The 25,295-nt window shown below is 33.1% G+C and overlaps 3 protein-coding genes across 3 annotated transcripts in view; 1 reads left to right on the forward strand and 2 right to left on the reverse strand.

Moving 5' to 3' along the window:
• The window catches only part of LOC105619228 (DNA topoisomerase 2), a 10,168-nt gene extending 3,835 nt beyond the window's left edge, over positions 1-6,333 (reverse strand). Inside the window, exons 1-15 of the mRNA XM_012200752.1 lie at positions 6,026-6,333; positions 5,657-5,900; positions 5,200-5,586; positions 4,879-5,118; positions 4,548-4,806; positions 4,309-4,478; positions 4,022-4,232; positions 3,328-3,916; positions 3,004-3,235; positions 2,669-2,868; positions 2,394-2,529; positions 2,016-2,315; positions 1,921-1,929; positions 1,437-1,667; positions 1,177-1,365 (exon numbers count right to left, since the gene is read on the reverse strand). Of these exons, the coding sequence (XP_012056142.1) occupies positions 1,177-1,365; positions 1,437-1,667; positions 1,921-1,929; positions 2,016-2,315; positions 2,394-2,529; positions 2,669-2,868; positions 3,004-3,235; positions 3,328-3,916; positions 4,022-4,232; positions 4,309-4,478; positions 4,548-4,806; positions 4,879-5,118; positions 5,200-5,586; positions 5,657-5,900; positions 6,026-6,333 (3,705 nt within the window). The remainder of the gene's footprint in view (positions 1-1,176; positions 1,366-1,436; positions 1,668-1,920; positions 1,930-2,015; positions 2,316-2,393; positions 2,530-2,668; positions 2,869-3,003; positions 3,236-3,327; positions 3,917-4,021; positions 4,233-4,308; positions 4,479-4,547; positions 4,807-4,878; positions 5,119-5,199; positions 5,587-5,656; positions 5,901-6,025) is intronic.
• Positions 6,334-13,336: 7,003 nt separating this feature from the next.
• Positions 13,337-20,764, reverse strand: LOC105619229 (RNA-binding protein squid-like). The gene is made up of 10 exons (XM_012200753.1): positions 20,625-20,764; positions 17,429-17,469; positions 17,212-17,339; positions 16,022-16,168; positions 15,813-15,944; positions 15,429-15,690; positions 15,340-15,354; positions 15,073-15,144; positions 14,314-14,432; positions 13,337-14,023 (listed from the first exon to the last, which is right to left on the reverse strand). The coding sequence occupies exons 1-9, from the start codon at positions 20,762-20,764 to the stop codon at positions 14,362-14,364; spliced, it is 1,008 nt and encodes a 335-aa protein (XP_012056143.1). The 3' UTR covers positions 13,337-14,023; positions 14,314-14,361.
• A 924-nt stretch (positions 20,765-21,688) lies between these two features.
• LOC105619230 (small heat shock protein hspG3-like) lies at positions 21,689-23,826 on the forward strand. The gene is made up of 2 exons (XM_012200754.1): positions 21,689-21,765; positions 23,127-23,826. Exons 1-2 carry the CDS (start codon positions 21,689-21,691, stop codon positions 23,824-23,826), a joined length of 777 nt encoding a protein of 258 aa, XP_012056144.1.
• The last annotated feature ends 1,469 nt before the right edge of the window (positions 23,827-25,295 follow it).

Consider the following 25,295-nt stretch of genomic DNA (forward strand, 5'->3'; position numbering starts at 1 on the left):
ATATAATAATAATAATAATATATATTATTTNTTATATATATATATATATATATATATATATATATATATATATATATATATATGTACATTACTGTCGTCTTGCATTTCATTGGATCCGATCCAAAACAAAAGCTGCGCTGCCATATTTGTGCGAACCCGCATTTTTTCACGAGTGTCCTTACTGGTTATACTATGTTTTAAGTTTGGCGGTTTAATCCGAAAACATCCTGTATATATTGGATCGGAGAAAAAGTCCTGCGGAACTTTGTTATAAACTTATATACTTTATTACTAACTTTGTTATAAAATTATGTACAGAATATATTTGTGAAATTTTCGACTATCTGAGAGCTTAAAGTTTTTTCTAAAAGTTTTTAAAAAATGTTCTTACGATTTTTTATTACCAAGTTTTACATGCAGATAAATAAGAGAGCATTCTGATTTTGATTGTTCATAACTCCATTAAAAATCATCGTACCGTAATGAATAAAACAGATTTTTAAAATTGAAACATTGCTTTATCGAGTGATGTAATTGTCAATTTTTAAAAAAATAGAAGATATGTACATTTTTTAGCTAAAAATGTGATATTACTGTTTTTTCTACAAACAACAGCATTATACAATGGTTATAAAGATAGTAATATCACATTTTAATTCAAATTTCTATATATTACATTTAAAAATATATTTTACATTTAAAAAATGATACTATTCGATAGAGCAATATTTCAGTTTTAAAAATTTGTTTTTTTAATTGCAATACGATGATTTTTAATGGAATTATGAGCAAAGAATGCTCCTTTTTATTTAACTCGCGAATAACTCAAGAACAAAAAATCGTAGAAATTTTTGAAAAACGATTTTGTAAGGAAACTCCAAACTTTCACGATATAGATAGTCGAAAATTTTCGCAATTTTTTGGCATGTGACCCAAAAAGTGAGAAGAAAAATTTCCTTTTTCTTCGTAATTTTCTATATATAAAAATTACAAAACTCACATAAATTTAAAAAAATATAATAATCATTCGAAAGTAGAGATTTCAAACTTTTAAATCCTTTTTTTTAAATTAAAATTTTTATCATTTTTAATAAAGATATTGTATATATAATTTTTGTGAGCAAACGAAGTATCGCAGAACTTTTCTTCCTATCTAATAAATTAGATAAGACTTACTCTTGATTTCTTTATGCCTTCTTTCTTATCCTTCGATACGATGTCGGCTTTTTCAATCTTTTTCTTCAGTTCAACGTCGATAACAGGAACTATTCGGCGAGTGTCTTCCATCTTAGAGTAGAATTTCGAGGGTGGTTTTTTGATAGTTTGTTTCGTTTTTATTTGTTCCTTCTGCTCCTTGTCTTCGATCTATATAAAAATCGTAAAACAATCAGAAATGAAATTAATTTTCTTTTTTGAAAACAAAACCTTTTTTTTACCTTATTTAATTCAGTTAATAAATTGTCCAGATCCTCTTTCCATAAATCAATCGGCGTGCGAGCTTGCAATCTCTTCAGCTCCGCTATTTTCTCGTCTCGTTGACGCAATAAATCTTCCTTCTTTTCTCTCGTCAGAGACCACATTGTCATTCCGAGAAGGTAATCGAAATTTTCCTTCTCCATTATGCTCGTGGTTGGAGTGGATTCTTCATCGTTTTCTACAATTTCTTCCTATTTATTTAAACAATGAGAATTATTGTTAATGCTGTACATATTTACGGAAACGATGGAGAAAGGCTTTTCAAAAAGCAATTATAATCCGAAGTTCTATATTTAACTAAAAATTTTCTGCTTATTTTTGTTAGATAGCAGAGAATTCTACTAAAATATTTCTTTATGGAAAATGATTGTTTGCCAAAAGATCTTTACGTTATAATGTCTGCATTGGCAATTTTACATACTGTTTCTTTTTATATTAACTTACTTGATCCTCCTCGTGTAGCAGGATAAATAAATTCCAATAAATAAGATTCTTTTGTATTTATACAGGGAATTTTTAAAAAGCAAAAATCTACTTACCAATACTTGCTCCCTATTTTGCGATAGTTTCCAAGATACTACCGGATCCGACTCGTAATTACGTCTGACTAATTCTGCTATCATGTCCTTCTTTTTCTTGTTTTCTATTACTAGAGTGTTATCACATTTTTCGAGGATGAAACGTGCTTGATTCGACAGCTTCGCCGCTTCCGCTTGTAAAATTCCTTCTAGATAATCTTTCCTCTTGTGATAATTTTCCAATCGTACTTTATAAAATCCTTTTAATATCTGTATTGCGCTTTCATATTTATTCAAGCATTGATTTTCATCAAATGCACACTGCACAAAAAATATCATTGACAAATTTCCGTTTTATTTCCAATTATTAATATTACATCAGTATTTATGATATCTTACCATTGATGTTATGGTCATCGTTGTTTGTAATTTAAATATTTTATGAAGACCATCTCTTTCTAACTCCACTAATTTGTCACGATTCATCATTACTATAAAATGTACTGCTGTATCTGTATTATACTCTTTAAAATCCCTATGATATAATCAATATTCTTGAAATTAACATAAAATTCACACAAATCTTATCATTAATCAATTATATAATATATAATTATATAATTATATAATAATATAATACTTATTATATAATAATATAATAATATAATACTTACGTAATGATAGCCGGCGTTTTTTCAGTTCCATGTAACATGGGTTCTAACACAGTTTCCTTGTAAGCTTGTGTCCACGTGCCAATAGGAAGTTCAGTGATTTCTACCTTATCGGGTCCGATCACTGATATCTCTCCGCTTATAACGTAGCGGAAATCCCCACAGCTCTCTACGACACCTTTGAAATTTTTGTAATACGGTTTCTAAACAAAAACATATGACGAAATTCAAGATGAAAATATATCTCGATATTTTTACATTTAGAACTTTTTTGTATAATTGTTAAATATAAAGTACATTTAAATTATAAATTTAATTTTTTAGATATTTTTTAATACCATTGGTTTTGGATCCACGCCTTCCATCATTCTTTGTAAATTCTCGATTATTTCTCGAGGATTGTAATTTGGTATTTTTGTCATCCATCCGGTACCGATGCCATCGGCACCATTTACTAATACCATAGGAATCACAGGTACATAATAAACAGGTTCGATCCTTTGATTATCGTCATATTCATATTTTAGCAGAGGATCATCATGTTTATGGAATATATACCTTGCCAAAGGACTATAGGATAAAAAAAAGATAAGTATGCAGAAATATATGTATATAATTTCTTTTTCTGTAAGTATCTATATCTATATAATAATGACAAGTACCTGAGCATCGTGAAAATGTATCTCGGACTGGCAGAATCCTTTCCACCAGCAAGTCTTGTACCGAATTGACCGATGGGCTGTAGCAGATTAATGTTATTGCTACCCACGAAATTCTGCGCGAGATTAACTATGGTCGCCATCAGAGACGTCTCACCGTGATGATAAGCAGAATGTTCGGCAACAGATCCCGCCAATTGCGCGACTTTCACTTCGCGTTTGTCATTGCGTTTTAAACAAGTAAACAATACTTTTCTCTGGCCCGGCTTAAAGCCATCCATCATGTTTGGAATGGATCTCACATTATCATAATTGCTGTACAGTACCAATTCGACGTTAACAAAGTCCGAGAAAGAAACATCACGCGTCTCCTTCTCATAGAGATAACGCTCGCCGAGACCAATCTCCTTTCGCCTCTTTGTTTCATTCATGTGATTCATCAGCCAGTCTTTACGTTGATCAACACATTTCTTGCTGAACGCCATGATGATATTTTGATCATCTTGCTCGCCGTCGTATCGGAAGCGTATTCTGTGTCTGCTCATATTTTCGAAGTACTCTTTCGCCTCTTTGGCGGTTGAAGTACCCAAACCTATATAAATTCGAAAAAAGAACTTTTGTTACATTAATCCTATATGCGTAAATATTATAACTGACAATTAATAAAATGAGAAGAAATAGATTTCTGAGTAAACACCTTTGTAGTATTTGATCTTATATGTGTGAAAATTTTCTGTTTCCTTCTTCCACTGCTCGAATTCCGGCAGAGAAAAAAAAGATTTAACTTGACTGCCTTTAGTAGCTTTCACGATAGGCGTAATAAATTCTTCAATGAAGTTTAGTTTCAATAACGATGGCCAGTTGTGGTGAATAAAATTGATCAATAGACCTTTGATATGTGAACCGTCCTTAAAAAAAAAACCAAATTTAATCGTAAATGTTTGATAGAATATATATATGTAATATCTGTGTGAAAAATTTTACCTGATCTTGATCAGTCATGATCATCATCTTTCCATAGCGCAACGTCTTCATATCTTCCCGAGATTCATATTTTTTCTTATATTGAAGACCAAGGATTTTTATCAAATTGTTAATTTCAGCATTCTCTAAGATCTGTTTATGGGTAGCCTCCCGTACGTTTAACATTTTACCTACGATAAAATATTGGTTAATATTACTATGGCATTAAGATCTTTATTCATTTTATTAAACAAATTTACCTCTCAACGGAAATATGCCATATTTATCTCTGCCTATGGAAGCAATACCGGATACAGCCATTGTTTTCGCTGAATCTCCCTCAGTCAAAATGAGTGTGCATTCCAGTGATTTTGCAGTTCCTGCATCATTGGCATCTTCTAATTTGGGTATACCATGAAGTTTCCTTTGTTTTGATTTAGGACCCAATTTTTCAAGTTGACTGTCAGCTTTAAACTTCGCCCAAGTTAATACCGCTTCCACAACACCAATTTTCGTGAGCTACAATCACATTGAAAAAAATGGTCAAACATGTACAGACAAATGAACTTCGATAAAAATATTTGCACTTACTGAAGTGATAAACTTATCAGTTAGTACGCATTTAGATCCAAAACTTTTCGGCTGCAAAGTCATATTCTCTTTGGTTTGCGAGTCAAAGGTAGGATTGTTAATGAGACAGTTAACAAAGATCCACATGTGATTTTTAATTTGAAACGGTTTAATGGCTACACCAGCTTTATTCTTCTTTTTTAACGTTTCGATTAATTGTTTGACTATTAACTCCGTCACGTGATCGACGTGCCTGCCACCCTATCGATATTCGGCAAATTTACATATTTGGAACAATTTTATATCTCATAGGAAATTACTGTACACAACTATTTATCTTACCTTTGTTGTTGCGATACTATTTACAAAGGACATTTGCTGATATCCTTTATCAGACAAAGTGAGAGCTACTTCCCAACGTGGACCACAATTTTCATACACAATTTTTAACGGATTACCAATATCGTCTTCTTTTCCTTTGATATAAAAATCGACGTAATCCTTAAAATTCTTTACTGGTACACGGCTTCCATTCAGAAAAACCTTAACACCCTTCGTAGAGGCAGCTACATCATATGCTCTTCGAGACATTAAAGATACGATATCGTCATCGAGAGATTGCATCTTAAACTTTGACAAATCCGGCGAAAAAGTAACTTTCGTGAAATCTTCTCCGAAATATTCTTTAATTCTAGGTTCGCTAGCTTTTCCCATATTATCACCCCATGTCTGTAAAAGAGAAGAATATTAATGTACCGATAGAATTAAAGATTAAGATATCAATGTATTTTGCACTCACTTGTTTTAAACATTTCTTATATTCCTTTGTCGCGGTCTCAACAGTAAAACGATGACTAAAAATATTACACAACTTGGCACCATAACCATTTCTGCCACCGGTTACTTTCTCCTCTTCATCATCATAATTTGACGATGTCAGAAGATGACCAAATATCATGGTAGGGACATACATGTTCTCTTCCTTGTGTATTACTACGGGAATGCCTTTGCCGTTGTTCCATACAGAAATAGTGTTGTTCTCCCTATAACACAGTGTTTAATTGACCATATGTATTTACATTTGACAATTTATGTTAATTTTTATTATTAGTATTTAATTGACAATTTATATTAAGTTTTTGAGAAGTGTGCTTCTTAAACGACTCACGAATCGATATCAATCTTGATCATATCCATTTTAGGATCACGTTGTTTGTTGTCAGCAGCATTTACTAGGATTTCATCAAAAATTTTATACAATCCAGGAACATATTTTATATCCTTCTGCACCATCATTTCTTTCTCCTTGTCAAAGACCCACATCATTTCTGTTATTGTCTCCACAGATCCAATGTAGGTATCTGGACGCAGTAGGATATGTTCCAATTGAGACTTCTTTTGATAGATGCCTTCAATGGTTTTTTGTTTGGTAACCGACTTACTATTGCCGGCTCCATTTGCCACGGCTGTACTCATTTTGGTACGATGTATTTTTAGATATCTATGGATCAATGAAATAAATATTACGCATAAAGATCTATATAGAAGCCAACTCTTACTATGAGAAACTAGAATACAAAGATTGTATTTGTTTTGGCGCTCAAATATTTTATCCTTGTTGTTTGTTTATATAAACAAGCGCGTTATGACTTAAATAAATGGCAACTGAAGCATATTGTAAACAGCTCTGCTTTTGTGAAACCATTTTTAGGCAAATTAAATTAAACTGTTAGTCTCCATAAGTCTATTCTTTTCAGCTAAACTCTGCATGATTCATCTCTTTTGTCTCTTTTCTCCAACATGGAAAGAATATGAGGAAATAAGATGAACCATGTGTAAGAAATTTAACTAAAAAGAACAGGACTAAAACTAGTGGCACATGATACTTGTTTTCTTGCAGGATTGCTAGCTGGATTAAATTCTTGCCACTGTTGAGCACCCAATAATATCACAGCCAATAATAGTAACAAGATTTTAATCCAGCTAGAAATCCAGCAGGAAAACAAGCATCATGTGCCATCTAACAGTGAATTCGATCACTCAAACTACACTGATTAGTGCATATTAAAGGCTATTTCATATACTTGTAAAATATTTACATGCAATGACATAATTTAATCAACTTTTAACAGTGAAATAATATTAGGAGTGTGATTTAGTTTTGAGAGTTTTACAAAAAAATGGCATTAATATCAGTGTTATTGAAGACATTTCAATCATAGCTATTATTTCTTAATGCTTTAATATTACTTCATGATATGATATTTAGTCATTTACTAACAATAGATGCAGTAAACATCGCGTTTATACCACTTTAAAAATGAAGTTTCCTAAAGAATATTTTAGACATTTGCGTTTTAAAATTAAAAACTATAAAGGCTCAGCGAACTATTCAATCCAATACAATTCGTGTAAGGACTAAATGAGCACGTTTGTGCAAAAATATATATATTATTACAATTGTAAAAGTCTTCCAAACGTTTCGGTTCTCAATGGAATTTCTTTCAGAAGCATATATTCCTATTATAGATGTATTATCTAATAAGTGACAGTATTGTGTTCCTCCGTCCTGATTGGTTCATCCCCTCTTTATATTTGTTGTTCTATCTTGTCTTTTCCATTGCCTTCGTATCATTCCGAATTTGTCAGTCTGTCGATATGTAAACGTTCGTCCTGTCGGGCCGGCAATTCTAAAAAAATTTAAAGATAAAAAATTAAAAGTTTTAATTCTTTTCCATTGTTTTAATTCCTGTGTATTTCGTATCCTTGTAATCAATACCGTCAGAATTGCAATAGAATATTTATTCGATTTGGAAGCACATTCTTAATGCATTCTGGCTTGAAGTTTTTGTGACAAGTTTTATGTAATCTACAATGTGTAACAGATGAAATATTGTAAGAACACATGAAATGTAAGTGTTGTATCCACCAAGATAGTTCCATCGAGAATCGAAACGTTTGGAAGACTTTTATAATTGTAACAATATATATTTTATTGCACAGACAACATACTTGATTCATTTAACCTTATACGAATTGTAATACGGTGCTTTTGTTTTTTAATCAGAAGAAAATGGCGATTGAAAGTTATAGGACTCTGATAGAAACTTATAATGATGTTGCTCCATCAATTAAGTAAATATTTGTTCTATCAATTAAACAATGGTCATTTCAATGTTAATGACAAAAACTGAAAAATGCAGATTTGCAAGCATTATTAGACAAAATTCAGCACAATCCACATCAGAATTTGCCAGAGAATTAAATGTTAATCGTATAACAGTTATTAAACGTTTACGTGATGTTATTTAAATAAACAGTTTTTGAGAAAAACTTTCAAAACTAAATCATATTCCTAATACATGTATATTCTGTTAAATAACATAACAATATCATTATTAGATATTTAACTCTAGCTGTACACACACTTGTTTTTTGCACCCTAGATATACATACTAGGAACCCCATATTTGTTATCGTAATTTCTATTAAAATGCATATTTCAATTAATTTTTTTTCAATCGATGGAGAATTGATTAAGAAAGCCTATAATATATAAAAGTCGATAGAATTAAGGAATTTCGAGCTATATAGGTTCAAAGAAAAAGAAAAATTTAGAAATGCGGAAAAAATCTCGATTTCAAAAGTTGTGCTGGGAACCCCAGTGTGTATAGCTAGGGTTAATTATTTAAAATATTTATATATCTTTACATTTAATTTCAACTGTTAATTTTATGTACAGCAGCTTTTAGTATGTACTAATCTAAGTCTGTTTTCTGTGATTGAATTAATGTACACTTTTGGAATTTAACTTGCATTATATTAAATCAGACTATGCATTGAAAATTGAGATTGAAGATTGAAAAATTGAAATTTGACCAATCTAAACAATAGGAGCTAAAATTCCTTTGTCTTCATTAAATTTCAATCAACAATCTTTAATGCATAGTCTGATTCCTTACACTAGAACTCTCTTTCTCGCTTTAGATAAATATCAAATGTATATCTTATGTAAGACAGGTATATATTTGATATTTGTCTAAAACAAGAGAATTCTAGAACAATCTAATACAGGAACAGAAAACAGACCACTACCTAATGCATAACCGAATTCGTTTTATAATTCTGCTTTATTAATTTGAGATCCGATTTAGAGGCAGACGTCAGAGAAACGTTTTTTTCCTTCTGTCAGCGATAGAAACTATTATCGCAGGTGGAGGCATCCACGTTGCAAGGAACTTTAAAAAAAATGGCGGGAAAGAGCCGTCATCTAATTGGCGCGGTTTTGAGAGAACGACGATGTCGTTTGTCAGAACGGGAACACCTGTCCTTCATCCCTCATTACTCGCGAAGATTTCACGGATCCGCGAACCGGAGTTCGACGATATGAACAACCGGGTGGCGAACGTTGCGTACCTTCAGTAATCGCGCCTCGGCGTCGAGAATATGTTGCTCGCTGCTTGGCGTCGGTTGTTTCTAAAACCACAGGACCTCCATTTGCGGGTCCGTAAGCGATAATAATTGGCATATCACAGGCATGCGGAGCAGCTATCTCGCTGAACGCGTTGCCAAACCGACTGTTTCACTCGCGCCGACAATTAGTTACATGCACTGAACGAAGTATTCATCAACATACACCACAAACACTACACAATCAACACTTTCGCGTTTACACCGCGTCGTCCGCGTTCCGCTGCTCACTTCGCGCTACTTGACTTCCCTCCGAGAACAATGCTGCCAATACTGTCGCGTGTAATTTTCTGCCCATATTCCAGGCTGTATTCGCTTTGGCACTCATAATGCTTGTGAGCTAAAGCCTAGTGTACCTTCCAACAAGCGACACAAATGACACAATGGATTATTACATACTTGTTGTTTGCCAATATTAAACAAAGACATGATCACTGTGTCGCATTGTGTCGCTTATTGGAAGGCACACCTAAGATTTGTTCGCGTTGCATGCTTCAACGTGCTCCAATATGCTCATCATAGCTTCTACTCACTCCAATGCGCTCATTAAAGCGAGTAGGAACAATGGTAGGAGCATGTTGGAGCATGCGACGCGGACAAACCTCTAGATACCAAAGCACCGCAGGTTCTCCATTTTAGATTTACTAACCATACGCTATATCAATAATGCTACACGTTTATTGGACTACAAACAATTAAAGCGAAATGGCGATCGAAATAACCAATAGGAAGGCTGTCGGCATTTCGGCTCAGATAAAAGGAATTCTACTTTGGTATCTAGAGTTTTATTGTGAGCATCAATTGTTCTTATTTAATATTTAATAAGTAACAAGGAAAATGATGCTTAAAGCGTTGTGAACGCCAGAGCGAACACAGTCTCAATCACACATCCGTTTGATCACATACAGTTCATGGATTATTTTCAAAATTTCTAGGGATTCTTTTATAAGAAAATGAGAGATAGGCTTTAAACATAATAGGCACAGGCAAGAGACACAAGGAACAGAGAATAATGAGCTGTCCAATCAGAGCTCTGGGATATAATATCGAACTTACATACCAGAGCTCTGATTGGACGACTTGTTATACCCTGTTGCTTGTGCCTATTGCCTCTATATATACCTTCAACAAACCTTCCACAAACACCTGTGCACAATGATATTTTCGTGATATATCGATAATATATCATCTTAAGAATGATATTTATGCTTTTTTGTCGTACGACAAATTTTTCAAGTCTGTTGATTGGCTGTGGGAAGGAGAGATCCGAGGATTCTTTGTTCTGTGCACATTTGTCATATTACAAAAACGCACAAATGAAATAGCACTCTTAAGTAATATATACTCGATTTATACTTCGGTCTTAAGGACGTTCTCCGACTGCAGTTATGCTCAACCTAATGAGCACATTAGTGCTCACCATTATGAAAATTTTTATAAAAATTTATTTCACTTTTATATAATATAAGATATTCCATAAATATTAATGTGTTTATACAAGTTTTTTTATACAATATAAAATGCCTCCCATCTTCGTTATTGCCGGTTGAAAAATAGTGATTTTACTTATTGTGTTATTTATTTTGCTTAATGATTTCTTAAAAATGAATACCGGAAGTCATATTCGGACAAATTTCGTATTATTTCTTGTGATATCAAGTTTTATATGTCATTGTTTCAAAAAATTGTTAAAAAAAATTTTTTTACAATGAATAAAAAAACCACTTTCAAATAAGCTTTAGATAGGAATATATATATATATATATATATATATCCTATGTATATATATTATGTATACATATTATGTATATATATTATATATGTGTATACACATGTGTATATATATATATATATATATATATATTAAACGCTTCAATTTTGAAGTGGAATATTTCGATTTTTAATCCCGCTCCGAGTATTGAGTTTTAAAGCACATATGTTCAGGACACTAGAACAAATTTATTCTATAAGTTTCAGAAAAATCTAAAGAAAATGGATTTTTTTGGAAAACATCTTTAAGCGGAGAGCACAGACTCTTACATAACACATAAAATGAGGCATAAGAAAATCAATCAATCAGAATTCTTTATTTCACGGAAAGGAAGGAAATAAAGCACTTTCATTGGTTCATTTTCTTATGTCTCATGTATTATGGATTAGGCGAGTCTGTGCTCCCCGCTTTAATCCTAAAATTCTAAAATTCAGCTAATAAGGCTGCCAGTCTTAATTAATCCTAACTGAAATCTGTATTCCATATTGGTTAAATTTTAGGATTTTAGGATTAAGACCGAAACATAACTCAGATAATGGTCTAGTTTCTACAGAGGATTTAATCCGGATCAGAATGTAAGAACCAACCAATTATAATTGAATATTCCTCTGTTACAGTTGAACGACAGGGGAATGCTCAACTGTAGTTGATTAATTCTTATATTCTGATCTGGTTTAAACCCTCGATAGAAACTAGGTCAATCTCATTGAAGCAATGAGAAATAACTAAGAACAAACCGATGTAGAGTGTGCAGTCGAACTGCGTGCAAGTGCAAACAAAAGTGAACAAGTTTACTTGGTATTAACCAATTACATTATCAGTATTCTAGTAAATTTGCTCACTTTTGTAATTTTCACTTCGTTTCAAGATACAGAATCGATCTCCTGTAGTTTAATTACAGCTTTTGGCTGGTATTTATAAGTCACTATTTATAAAAAATAATTTATTTTTAAGGTCATCTTATGCATGGTCTATAATGGGCAGTAGTGGATTAAAGAAAGTAGGTGTAAAAATCGGCCAATCATAAGTGAATGTGAGAAAAACTACTGTTATTGCCCATTGTAAACCATTAAGTAATGTCTTAAGATACTAATACGGCTTCCTGATTGGTTTATGACATCTTAAGATGAGCTTGAATATAAGAACAGACTATAAACACTGACCATAGTCAGCCCTTATATTTAAGATGCTTTTAAGCATGATCTTGAGATGTTATAATCTAATTACATGTTGGTTTATAGGCTGATATTATGAACCAATTAAAAAGCTGTATTAGCACCTCAAGTCTTTAAAAAAAAATGACTATGAATATCATCTGTATACTGAATATTCCGTTCTTATTTTTTAAGATCGTCTTAAGTGACTTGGAACATTTTAAGACTATGGTCAAAATCTCGCTAAATGTTTTGAAGCGTTTGATTAACCAATTAAAAGGAAGAATTTTATAAATTGATCAATCAAAAAACGCTCAAAATATTTGTAGCATCGCGTTGACCGTATGCTATCTCAAATATAAGAATCGATTATGAATATCGGTGATTGGCTTATAAGGCCTTATTTTAAAATTGTACTTAAGACAGTCTTAAATATAAAAACAGACTGAATCGTATTAGCAATTACTTTAGATGATTGTAAAATAAGACTACGACTAACTGCCCTTGGAACAAATAAAAGATTTGTTCATGTTGCTTGAAATCTCTTAACTAATGTTTGCGCTCAAAGAGACAAATATATATATATTCAGACGTTAAAAAGAAAGTGAAATACTGAGTGTAAAAAGTGCTAGTAAACAAACCTGAATATATATTCGAGCATTGAAAAAAAAAGTAAAAATTCTGAATGCAAACAGTGCAAAAAATAAATTTGTTCGTGTTATTTAAAATCCTCAAAAGTTTTTTACTTTCAAAAGTTTTAAAATATATAATCGAGTGTAAAGAAAGAGAAAGATGTTGAATGAAAAAGATGTAAGCAACGCGAACAGATCTAATGCGAACAAAGGATAGAATGTATATCTTGAAATAAGACGAAAAAAATGAGCAGATATAAAAATATTTATAATTTCGTTGGTCAATAACTAGCGACTTTGCTCACTTTTATACTTTTCACTTCAAGCTACATAATCGATATAATTATGTTCAGCACAATTTTATTTCCTACCACTTCGCATGAAATTTTGACTGGAAAAACAATCGCGAAACAAGAATCAGAGTCTAAAATAGTTGAAAGACCAAATATTAATTTTTTTTAATTTAATTGTTTAATATCCAATAAAAATCGGTTCTAATTTGTTATTTCTCAGATAACAAAAAGTTAATATTTCTATCCGTGTCAATAAAATACTGCAGATTCGTTCGACAAATTAATTGTTTCATCATCACAAAAATAAACTTCCCGATCTCTAAGTGTAATGGGATAAGGTACTAGGTTTATATAAATGGGAATAATTCTGGATGCGCAATTCCTCAATAACGACGCATTTTTCTGACGAGGCACGTGTTGTCGTGCTTACATTGTATCTTTATACAACTATTCTTATTCCATTATCTATCATACGTTACTTTTTTTTGCAAGATTGTTATACTGTTGGATACTTCACTTTTGTTTGGTATTACATTTAAAAATCTGTCGGTGATTTTATATGCTTGCTTTTCTACCGTGAACATACTATTAAAAAGGAGAAAAAACGACATAAGCTCGCACTATAAACGGCAGAAAGGAAAGCATATAATCGCGGAATATAAATCGGAGTTAAATACAAAATGAAATCTCTACTGCTGTCGCCGGTCTCATGGTTTCGGTGATTGATTTTGTAGCAGCAGTTGTCCACATTGTTGAAAAATTGTCGATATTCTTGCTAGGAGGAGCGCGACTTAATGGAATGATGATTGGACGAATGAAGAGATCGGTAGTAGTGAGGAAGAGTACCTGTGAAAAAAAATTAGTAGTCTACGTTGTGTATATGTATGCCGTGTATTTGTAAATTACAAATCAGGTTTTATGTAAAATATATATTCATTGACATCTGTCAACAAAAAGAGAGCTGAAGTAACAAAAACTAGGACATTTAATTTAAATTAATGTTCTACAAAAATATAATAAACATTGATAATGATTAATATTAACGAATATAAAACAACATTGAGAGAGTTTGCCGCTAGAAATATCTTAAAGCAACGACGCAAAAAAGATCAAGATTCGATTATGCGGCAACTCACCAGCGGTTACAACGCGAATTGCACAGCGTTCGCGAATGAGGATTTTCGTTAGTACGGCTGGTGCCTCTGATTTTGGCGACCACCACCTCCTCTTTGTTTGCCACCATAGCCGGAGCCACCTGAAACAATGTCGACACTGTACCGTTAATTTTTTTACCTTTATAGCATAAGTATGTAGCTACAAATATAATTGTACAAATTAATAACGTAGAACAGATCGAAACTCTTATAATATAACGCACGCACATCTCGATAAGAATACACTACGCTACTAACAACAATGAAGTACTACGAAAAAAGATATTACTACTGACAATAATGTAAGAACAAAGAGGCTACAGGCTAAGGTAGTAAGCTGCATACTACTCCATATCCTTCCTTTTGATATGCATCTCTCTAGGGTTCTAGTAATTTTTTCACCATCCTTTTTTTTTGTTATTTTGGTATACAACAATGATTAAGCAACACGAATTTGTAAGCAAAAATGACTAAAGCAAAGTAAATAAAGTTTTCTATTTTGACACTTCTACAATCAAAATTAATCGAAATTTAGATTATATTTATTATTTAGATTATATTTATTAGATTGTATTATATTTATTAGATTGTAAGTTTGGGGATTAAATTGCTCTCGTTGCAATCACAATGGGTTACAAGGATGGGTGCAATTCTAGCGGTGGTAAAGCTAAATGTAAAAGAGAGAAAGAGAGAGCAAAATAATGGGTAGTAAAATATATCAAGGAACGCTGTAATGCGTACCTTTACCGCGTACACCACCGCGCCCGCCCGCGTAGCCACCTTCGTAATTACCACCGCCATAGCCATAGCCATCTGCGTTTCATGAAACACATGGTACAATGGAGTCAGTATCCGCACGTACCATTGAGATTTCATTGCAAGAAGTAAAAAAAGAAAATATTAACATCGACTATACAAAAAAAAAACCAATTCGAATAAGAATTCTAGTCCTAGAAGAATGTTGCAAAGATACCCTCCGATCGCCAGGATACTGACCATTTCATTGACAGAAAGTACCCCACCCTGGGACATTACTTATAAATTCAAATTTAATTTACTATATATCTGCTATGTGAAAAAGAACAAAAGATAATCACCACCATATCCGCTGTAATCATAACCACCGTAACCTCCGTAACCGCCGCCGTAGTAATCGTATCCCCCGTAACCGTCGTACCCACCGCCGTAGCCACCTTGGCCGTAGCCACCGCCATAACCGCCTCCGTAGCCCTGTCCCCATCCACCTTGTCCTCCGAATCCGCGACCTCGACCGCCACGAGCTCCTCTTCCTCTACCCATCATTCCGCCACGCATTCCACCCATTCCATCCAATTTAGGTGTTGCCTTTTTTACATCCACCTGTTAAACAAGATCAAAATGGATCAAAAAAATTGTGTTTGTTGATTTCTGAATAATAAAAAAGTTGAATTTTAAATTTAATAACTCCTTTTTACTGTAAATAAAAATTCAATAAAACTCACAGCTTTCCCATTGATAGTCTGTTTGGGTGTCTTAAGAAGTTCGTTGACTACTTGCTCAGATTCAAATGTAATAAAGCAGAAACCTTTCCTTTGGTTCTTTGTCTTATCAAATGGCATCTCTACCTCGACAATCTGGAAGAGAAATGTGCAATAATTTCTTTTTCTTTCGACTTATTCTTTGTATTCGTTTCCAAGTAAAAAATATTTACGTTTCCAAATTGTGAGAAGAAGTTCTTGATGTCGTCATCAGACAATTCCGTTGAAAGACCACCGACGAAGATCTTTCCATGCCTAGCTTTCGCTTTCTTGGGGTCAACTTTTTTGTTGTTAATGACATGATCGCCAGCTGACATAATCTACAAGAAATTAGATTAAAAACAATAATATATATAAAACAATAAACATAATGTCAATCAGAGCCATACACAAGGTGAACGCGTATAATTAAATTTTATTAGTATAATATAATAATTATTATAAACGTTTCGGATCCATTTCAATATAACAAAAAAATTAATTACAGAAATAGAATTTAAGAATATCATCAAATAAAACAGAAAACATTGAACGGGAGTAATCTGCGATCAGATGTAGTGTAATTTCTTGCAAATGTAATTATGTTAAGCGTTTATTTATTGAATTTCCAAATTGATTTGAAGATAAAATATAAAATATTAAAAATTATATACAATTTTAGAAGAGAATAGAGCTTTAATTCTGACAAATTGACTTACATGATTAAGCAGTCAAAGCAAGTCTTTCTGGTTCGCACTCAAGTGCGTGTGAAAGTCATGATAAAAATCATGATATATATAAACGACAAAAGTAAAGAGAGGGAAACATCAAGTCCTTGTAAATAAATTTAAATAGAGTGGATCAATAAATTCCGTGTCACTTTTAATGTTCAAACCGTTAATTCATTTATTAATAAAAATCATTTCTGAGGTTAATTTAAAAAAAAAAATTTTCTTCATCTAAAATTTTAACATTCTCCCAATTAAACTCATGAGAAAATTTTAGTCTGTGTTCAGTAATAAGAATATTGTGTTGTCCAATTTATATTAACGAACACAAAAATCATAACAACAGTGTAATCATGGATTACTCCAGTTCAATTTTACGATTTTATTTGACAACTACTTAGTATTGAATTCTATTTCTGTAATTAATTTCTTTGTTATATTGAAAAGGATCCGAAACGTCTATAATTATTGTATTATACTGATAGAATTTAATTAGACGCGTTCATTTTGTTCGACTCATCGGCATTATGTTTTACTGATTTATTTCTTTAGAGCCCTTCTATCTTTAATTTGTAATATATATATATTTTTTTTTCTATATATATTCATAATACTTTTTTCATTTTAACAGATTAAAAAAAAATTTTTTCAATTACCTTATCGAGAGCTTCGGCCTTTGCAAAAACAATGAAGGCAAAACCTCTCGATCTTCCTGTGTTAGGATCTGTTTTAACATTAATACTCTCAATGTCACCATAAGTGCTAAAATGTTCCCTTAATTCCTCTGAAATAGATAAAAGATATTCGTGACGGATTTCCGGATAAAACACAATCTATCGACGATTGGAAATTATTAAATATAAGAATACTCACTGTCAGTAGTTTCCCAGCTCAAGCCACCGACAAATAATTTTCTGTAAACAATAAACAGAAATAAAAATTTTAAGCAAATGTAATTAGAGAATAATATGTTTGCCGCCCTAACTTTCCAACCGCTATATCGCGGTGTTGTGATAATTGTAGTAATATTATTTTAATTGAATTTATATAGGCACATAATATTAAAAAGTAAACGAAAGAGAGAAATAGGAATTGAATGTGCCTGTATCAATCATCCTGATTACTTCCGGTCAACCTGCAAAGCAATGGAACTAATTTATTTTACCAAAGAACAAAGATTTTTTAAGAGATATTAAACTAATTGCTTCTAATGAATTTAATATTGATTTAATGTCATTCCTGTGCAAATTAAAATTGTACTACAATTTAATAGAATGTAATTGATGGATGATCCATGATGCTATCTGGAAAAAGCACTGCAAAAAATTTTGTTGTATTTAACAAGTACGATAATAGCTATTTCTAATAGGGAATAGGAATTCCAATTGCAGCAATACACAATGTAGGTGTTGTCCTACATATAGATTTGGAAAAATAAACGTTCCTTGCGTATGAGACTAAACAAGATTCGTTATACTGATAATAAAAGGTAAAAGTTACAAAATACCATATTCCTAGAACAAATGAACTTTTATCAAGATAAATGTATGTTATTGTACAAATTACATATACAGTTGCTACGCGATAGCGTAGTAAAATTGAAGTTACGAAGAGTCGGCGGCTTTGCGCACCACACAGCTCGATTTGAACACCATATATAACAAGTTTTATATAACAAGTGAACAAGTGAAAAGTATTAAAGGAAAAGTTTTAGAAAAAAAGTACATATGCATAAATATATTATATGTGTATATGTGTGAGTGTAGTAGAAAAAAACGCATCAAAAAAAGTAAAGTACTGTTACGATGATCCAAATAAGCTACAACTCCAGTTGAGATACTGCTGCCCCTAAAGAAAATACAAATAACTTCTCTAAAGTTACAATTAAATCCCGATTATTAATTGACCCAAATTAGTAGCATGTGGTAGATCGACTGCAACTCTATATTGGAAAGCTAAAAATTAATTTCCACATTACAACAGATTAACATTGGTCACTGCACGATTTTGCTTTAAGTTCTTATCTCTTATTTTTTGTTATTTTTTTTATTGGAGTTCTTTTTAAACAATATTATTATGCATTACATCAGACACTTGTACATATAAGGATATTTTATCTTACAATTCGTCAAGAAGGCTTACATTACATACGACTGACTTGTCTTGAGTCTCGAGATACATTTTTCATACTTTTTTTTCACATTCAAATAACAAGCTGCAATATGTACACATTTTGCTGTTTTTATCTTTTCCTTAACTTTTTTCCCAGCGATGTTAAGTCTGTACTTATATATGTTTATTGAGATATATATATATACATTATGTCGTTTTCATATCATCTATTGCTGATGATAAATACCATGGGTACCAGTCTCTCGCCGGTATCTGTTGTCAGGTCAGGTCACAGTTAGCCAGTTGCAAGCAGCCCGCCATAATCGCACTGGGACGTTTTAGCCACCTGCAGACCAAGTCACAGAAACTGCGTTAATGGCGTTCCGGAGCCTATTGGAGATGTTTGCATTGATCCTAGTGTCTCTGTGCATTTGCTCATGCCCAAATAATCCAAATATCACTCGAATCAGCGGAAATTACTCTACTCTGTATTATCCAGCAGGCAAGTGTGTGTCGCTGCGACACACGTATTTGATCTCAAGTAACATTTAACTCGATTTGACTCCAGGTACTTTCGTGTCGTGACGTAACATGATGGACTTGAGAACTCGATGCTCGACTGTTCACAATAATTCCGACCCCAAAGCTCATTCACGAAGCCTCACAGTTCAATTCAGAGAGATCCCACACAAGCATTGGACGGATTTGTCAATCGTTTTCGAGCAATTGACTAATCTGAATTTGACCGTAAACTGTACTGTGAATAAGGAAAGGATGACTCGTAACTTGTTCGAATGTGGATTTTCAAAATTATATTCTATAAAAAAAAATAGAAATACAAATACAAATGTCATTTCTTAGAGAGTATATTATAAGTAGATCTACATATACATACAAACTTTATCAATGATGAAATTGTGACTGCCCTCCATTAATTATAGGACTAGAAGAAAGTTTAAATCGGCTAAGTGAGAACAGAAAGAAAAAATTTACAAAAAAAGTTAGAAAGCTTGAAAAAAAAACAACAGATGGACACATACCTCATAATAAATAACACATGTGTAAAATTGTAATCACAGCATAGTAATGAATATAAAATTACATATTTACCTTATCTTTATTTGACTAAGCAATATATTTCAAACAGATTTACTACGAGTGCATAAGGTATCGGTAGGATGCAATAAAATTGTTCAATTGTATAAAAATTCACATTTTTTTTTTAATATTTCTGTATATAAAAATTAACTTGTAAACAATTTCTTTGATAAATAGGGTACCGAGCTGCAAAGTGACGTCAGATCTGTCGTGCCCGCGTACTCTTTGCGTTTCAAACGACGCGAGCATTGAAGTGGAGCATTGAACGACGTTATCACGTAATGAAGAGGGGAAGAGGAGGAGGAGACAGAGAAGAAAGAAATAAAGCGGCAAAAAAAAATCAAACATAAGTCTGAGAACAACGTGCGAAACATGCGACGCGAAGGAGTCTTTTTTGCTATCGAGTTGGCCAGTCGGTGCGACGCGACGCGAGAGAGAGAGAGAGAAAAAAAAGACGCGTCCGAGCTATCACAATAACGTAATTCCGCCGTATTCGCGAGGGACGCCGGGGAGCAAAAAGAAATGCATCGGCGAATGCGTCGCGGCGAAGCGATGCGAGATGATCGAGCGAGCGAGCGATCGGCGAGCGAAGGGCGACCGATGCGCGTGGATTACATTTCGTCTCAAATCGGCTCATCGCCATCTTGTCCGTGCCGTGTCGGAAGCGGGACCCGCCGCAAGAGACGCCGACTGAATTCGCGGGAAACCGCCTCGGCGGGACGCAAACGCCGATCGAAATCATTTACTATTACCGGGACTACCGAGGGACACTGGACGCCGCGAATTATGCCTGATCACGCGGCCGGATCTTACCGGAGTTTCTCAGTAGATTGATAAAGGAATATGGAAAAAGTCTTACCTGTCCTCCTGTGAATCCTGGCCATTCTCCACGGCGTCCCCGCCGCCACCGCCGGTACCACTCTCAGCCTCGCCGTTCTTCTCAAAATTTTGCTCCGCTACGTCATCACTGAAGTCCTTGTTCTCTTGCTGATCAGCCATTGTTTATAGTCGCGTTTTATGCACTCGTGTCAATGATACAAGGGAAGATCGAGAATACAGAAATTAATCACAATCGCACTTATATCGGAGGACGACTTCGGCGAGATGGATCCACGGCCAAGGGAAACGGAGTGAAGTGAGAGACAATAAATGAAATGCTCGCGTCAATTTTTGGAACGCCAAACCGACCTGCTCTCTGTCGGGAGAGACGCGAAAATCGTTGGACAAATTCAAATTTCGATCAATCAGAATCTGTCGAAGTTTAATATCGATGTTATGAAACTGTCAATTATAGCCATTCCTCTGAAGAATGGAATAATGTGATTGATCAGTTTCATACATCAATGTTAACTTCGATGTGAATCGAAACTATGTAAACATAAATTTTATAATTTATCAATTTATGCCTTAATTTGTAAGAATTGATTAATCACGGTCGAGGGAAAAAACGACTATGATTGGTTTAAAGCGTTTTTTGATTGGTTAATTTCTAAAATTCTTTCTTCTGATTGATCAATCAAAGCATTTGAAGCGAGACTTTGATCACAGCTAAAATTGATAAAATAATTAATTTTTACCATTTATTTAATATGAAAAAAAATTTATATTACGGACAATAATAATAATATTATATAATATAGCTAGGAATTTCACAATAAATACTTCCGCTATTAAATTAATTAGCAATTAGATTAGCGCACGTTGATACTTTCAACAAAATGGCTGACTCGCTTTTCCTCTTCAATTGGGAAGCGCGCCGTAAGATAGCGCTACCAGCGCTGTCAAGAATTCGCCGACGAAGGTTTTGTTGATCCCCTCCCCTTCTCGTGGTCGGCATCTGGTCTCGCGCGATGATTAGATTAATTAGATCGTACGGTTAGAATTGTCTAGTTTGTAGGAATTGACTGACTTATATTTGTTATTATGGCTTCCTTGGTTGCGGATTACGGGACTTCTTCCGGTTCGGACGGCGAGACGGATGACGACGTTTCGGATAATGCGTAAGTTTGGGACGTTGCGTAAAAGCCGTCCTCCGAATTCCGATTGCATCCTACTTTCTTTTTTTTTCCGCACTCATTGAGTGCGCGGTTCCGCTCCAGTTTAATCTTCCGCGAAAAACACAATGCTGACAAACATTTCTGCCTAACGTGAGGCTGGCAGAATCTGTCACATTACAAAATGAGAATTGAATTTGATAGATCCTACAAACGCAAAACTTGACATATTGGATGCTTTCCATCAAAAGATGGAACTATCTAGTTTTTGTTTATTTTTCACTTTCGTCAAATATCAAGCATATACTTATTTTACTTTGGGTTAAAAAAATGTATACTACTTCAGCTGTAGAAAACAGACCTATAATAACAAAGTGATAATTTCATTTTTATTAATATTGATAAATAATATGGATATTTACTTCTATCAATGTAGAATAATTTCAAGTTTAATTTCGAGTCAATCTATTTTTTACTTTCTTCTAATTCTAGAATAAGAATTAGTTATAGCGAATTCGATTTGACGCACTCAGTGCGTACTGGTATATAGTAAAGTTATCGTACACAAAATAACATAAAGATATGTTTGTATAAATAAACATTATATATAAATATATAAATTGATTAAATCTTAAAATGATCTGATATATTTTATTATAATATTATTATAATAAAATACAATTATAATACTATTAGGTAAAAGATGTATTTCATAATTCGAAATATTTGCATTTCATTTTTATACTTAAATTAAATTAGTATATAATGGGTTTAATATATACCAGTGCGTACTAGTGCTAATTGAATTTATCATTAGAGAGAGATAGAGTAAAGAGTTTAACCCAAGAGAAAAGTTAAAGTTAATCTACATTGATAGAAATAAGCTGTAATTATTCACTGTGTCACACTGTGTTATCTTATATATGTTTATATATATTATGTTTAATAGATATCTCTTGCTGGAAATACCTATTTAAACTTGCTCTACAATTCTTGTTCTTTGATACAATTCATATTCTTTGTTTTCTGTTTCTTATTTTTTACAATTTTTTCTTATTTTTTTCCTTTTTTGCAACTGTTTTACTGATGTTTCTTGTCTCTTCTGAAACTTATTAACTTTTATTTCGAATCACAAAGAACAAAGAAACTGGATAAAAAATAAAAAGGCAAGAGGTAAAAAGTGATAATAGCAAGAAACAGGAAGTACATAATAGATCAGGCTTAAAGATTACACTTCTTAATATTATTGTCAATATTATTAATGAAAAAAAAGAATATTTTGCCAAGCATTCATTTGAGTTCGGCAACCGGTATATACATACAGAATATGGCTTGTTCTTTGTAATCTGATATTGCCTCACTGTTAGCTTTAAGGGTGTGGAGAAGATGGAATCAGACGGGGAGGATGAAGAAGAAGAGAACAACAAAGAGGAGAACAACAGGAATAATGATGGACACATAAGAATAACTGAAACAACAGCTTCCAAAGAAAAGCTTCCATTACCCACGCCAGATTTCAACAGCGCGTCCACGTTACTGAGGACTTCAGTATTCCTAAATCCATTTGTTGAGGCGGAGCGAGCAAAGAGCGCAATCCTGGAGAAGCATGTAAAGATGACGCCCACGTTAGACGACACGAAGATGATAAACGGTCGCAAGATTTGCTGGAACTACCGGAAGGGTCGTTGCCGTTTCGGTCACAATTGTACTTTCGCCCATGACTCAGATCTGCATCGTAGCGCGGCCGAATTGGAGGCTCTACGAACGCCACAGGAAACGCTGGTCTGTCAAACTCGATATAATGGACAACAGCAGCAGCAGCAGCAGCAGCAACAGCAACAACAGCAGCAGCAGCAACAACAACAGCAGCAGCAGCAGCAACAGCAGCAGCAGGTACTGCCGCTCGTGAACGACGACGAGAATGAAATAGATCAAGAGAATAATCAGACAGCGAACAGAAAGCGTAAGAAAAGACCCGGCCTGTGCCAACTGTTGCTTCCGAGTAAGAAAGTCTATAAGCAGTTTAAAGCGCAACAACAACAGCAACAACAAACCAAAACTAGATGAATACTATTTCTTTATTTGATATAGTAATAGGTTGATAAAATTGTCTTCTAACCGAGTCGTTGTATATTTTTTGCGAATCGGAAAATACGCGCAATATCTTTCCGAAATATTAAACAGATCTTGCGGACGCTTTTAATAAACAAAAATTATGAAGGAAATTTGGCAAGAAATTGTGAGAAAGTAAAAATTATAGGAGAAAAAATCATAGCGAATAATTTTAAATTCATTCGTATATTACTCTTTTGAGAATCGAATTTTCGTCTTCTATCAAAAAACAAAATGAAATCCATTAGCGTATAGATTAACCGAGATCTTGCACATATCTCGTCTAAGGTCTAGCTTAATATTTAAAAGATTGCGCGAACAAAAAAAATTGTTAGATATATAAAGGAAAAAGAAAAAATTCCGACTTATGCTTCCAATATGAAGAAACATATGATGTGTAGAATAGGAACTTTTAATTAAGAGAAACTTTTGTCTCATATAAATTCGCAAAAGACTATCCAATATGTGCACAAAACAGGTGCATGCTGCCTTCTTAAGATTCATCTTTTGTAACGCAATGAACGCATAAATCATGTCTTCTTGTTATTTCGTTTTCTCATGTTTATCATCTTTAGCTAATTATTTACTAAATATTTGATAATACTGTTTGTGAGAATACCAAATAATATTTTACGATTGAATTCATACATAGAGTATGTAATATAATGAATCCGACCGAAATCACATTTTTACTTCCGGCCGAAAACGAAAACGAATATTCGGTTGTCATTCAATTTCGGCCAAAAACGAAATCGAAACCAAAGCTTAGATAAGTAATTTTTCTTATTAAAAGAAAAAGTGAGAAAGAAAAGCTAACGGAGTTACATTATTTTTCAGTCGGAGTCGAAATCGACATTTTTTTTTTAAATTAATTTAATAGAGACCGTATTGATTTTCAGAAATCATGACAAATTTATGTACTCTTTAAAAAACAAGATTTTATTAAAATATCTAACTATAATAATATAATAATATTGTCTCTTTTAAAGAAATCAAATCAATTATTATTAGGATCATAAGATCAAAGCTTGTTTTAAGCTCAAATTATCTTAAGCTTAATCAACGAATTTATAATTAAAATCAAATAATTGTTTTTTGAACACTCACCGGCACGTTGCAACTTATACAATTTCAGTTTATCCACCGAATTTTTCTCTTAATTTCGGCCAAAACCGAAACCCTGATTTTTGTCCGAAATTGACCGAAATCGAAACCGAAATTTCGTCGGACTGTCATGATATTTGACGAATTAGGAATACATCCCGCTTTCCAGATTCTTTATACCCACATGCGAAGAAATCCTACATACCTAACACAATAGTACTTCCATGCGTTTTTGTAAATTTAGGAATAATCCAAGCGCAATTGCTCGATTATATCCCTCTTTTTTATAAGATATACCATAAATCTTTACTTTACATTTC

The sequence above is a fragment of the Atta cephalotes genome (genome assembly GCF_000143395.1).
Source record: "Atta cephalotes unplaced genomic scaffold scaffold00020, whole genome shotgun sequence".
Classification (NCBI taxonomy): domain Eukaryota; kingdom Metazoa; phylum Arthropoda; class Insecta; order Hymenoptera; family Formicidae; genus Atta; species Atta cephalotes.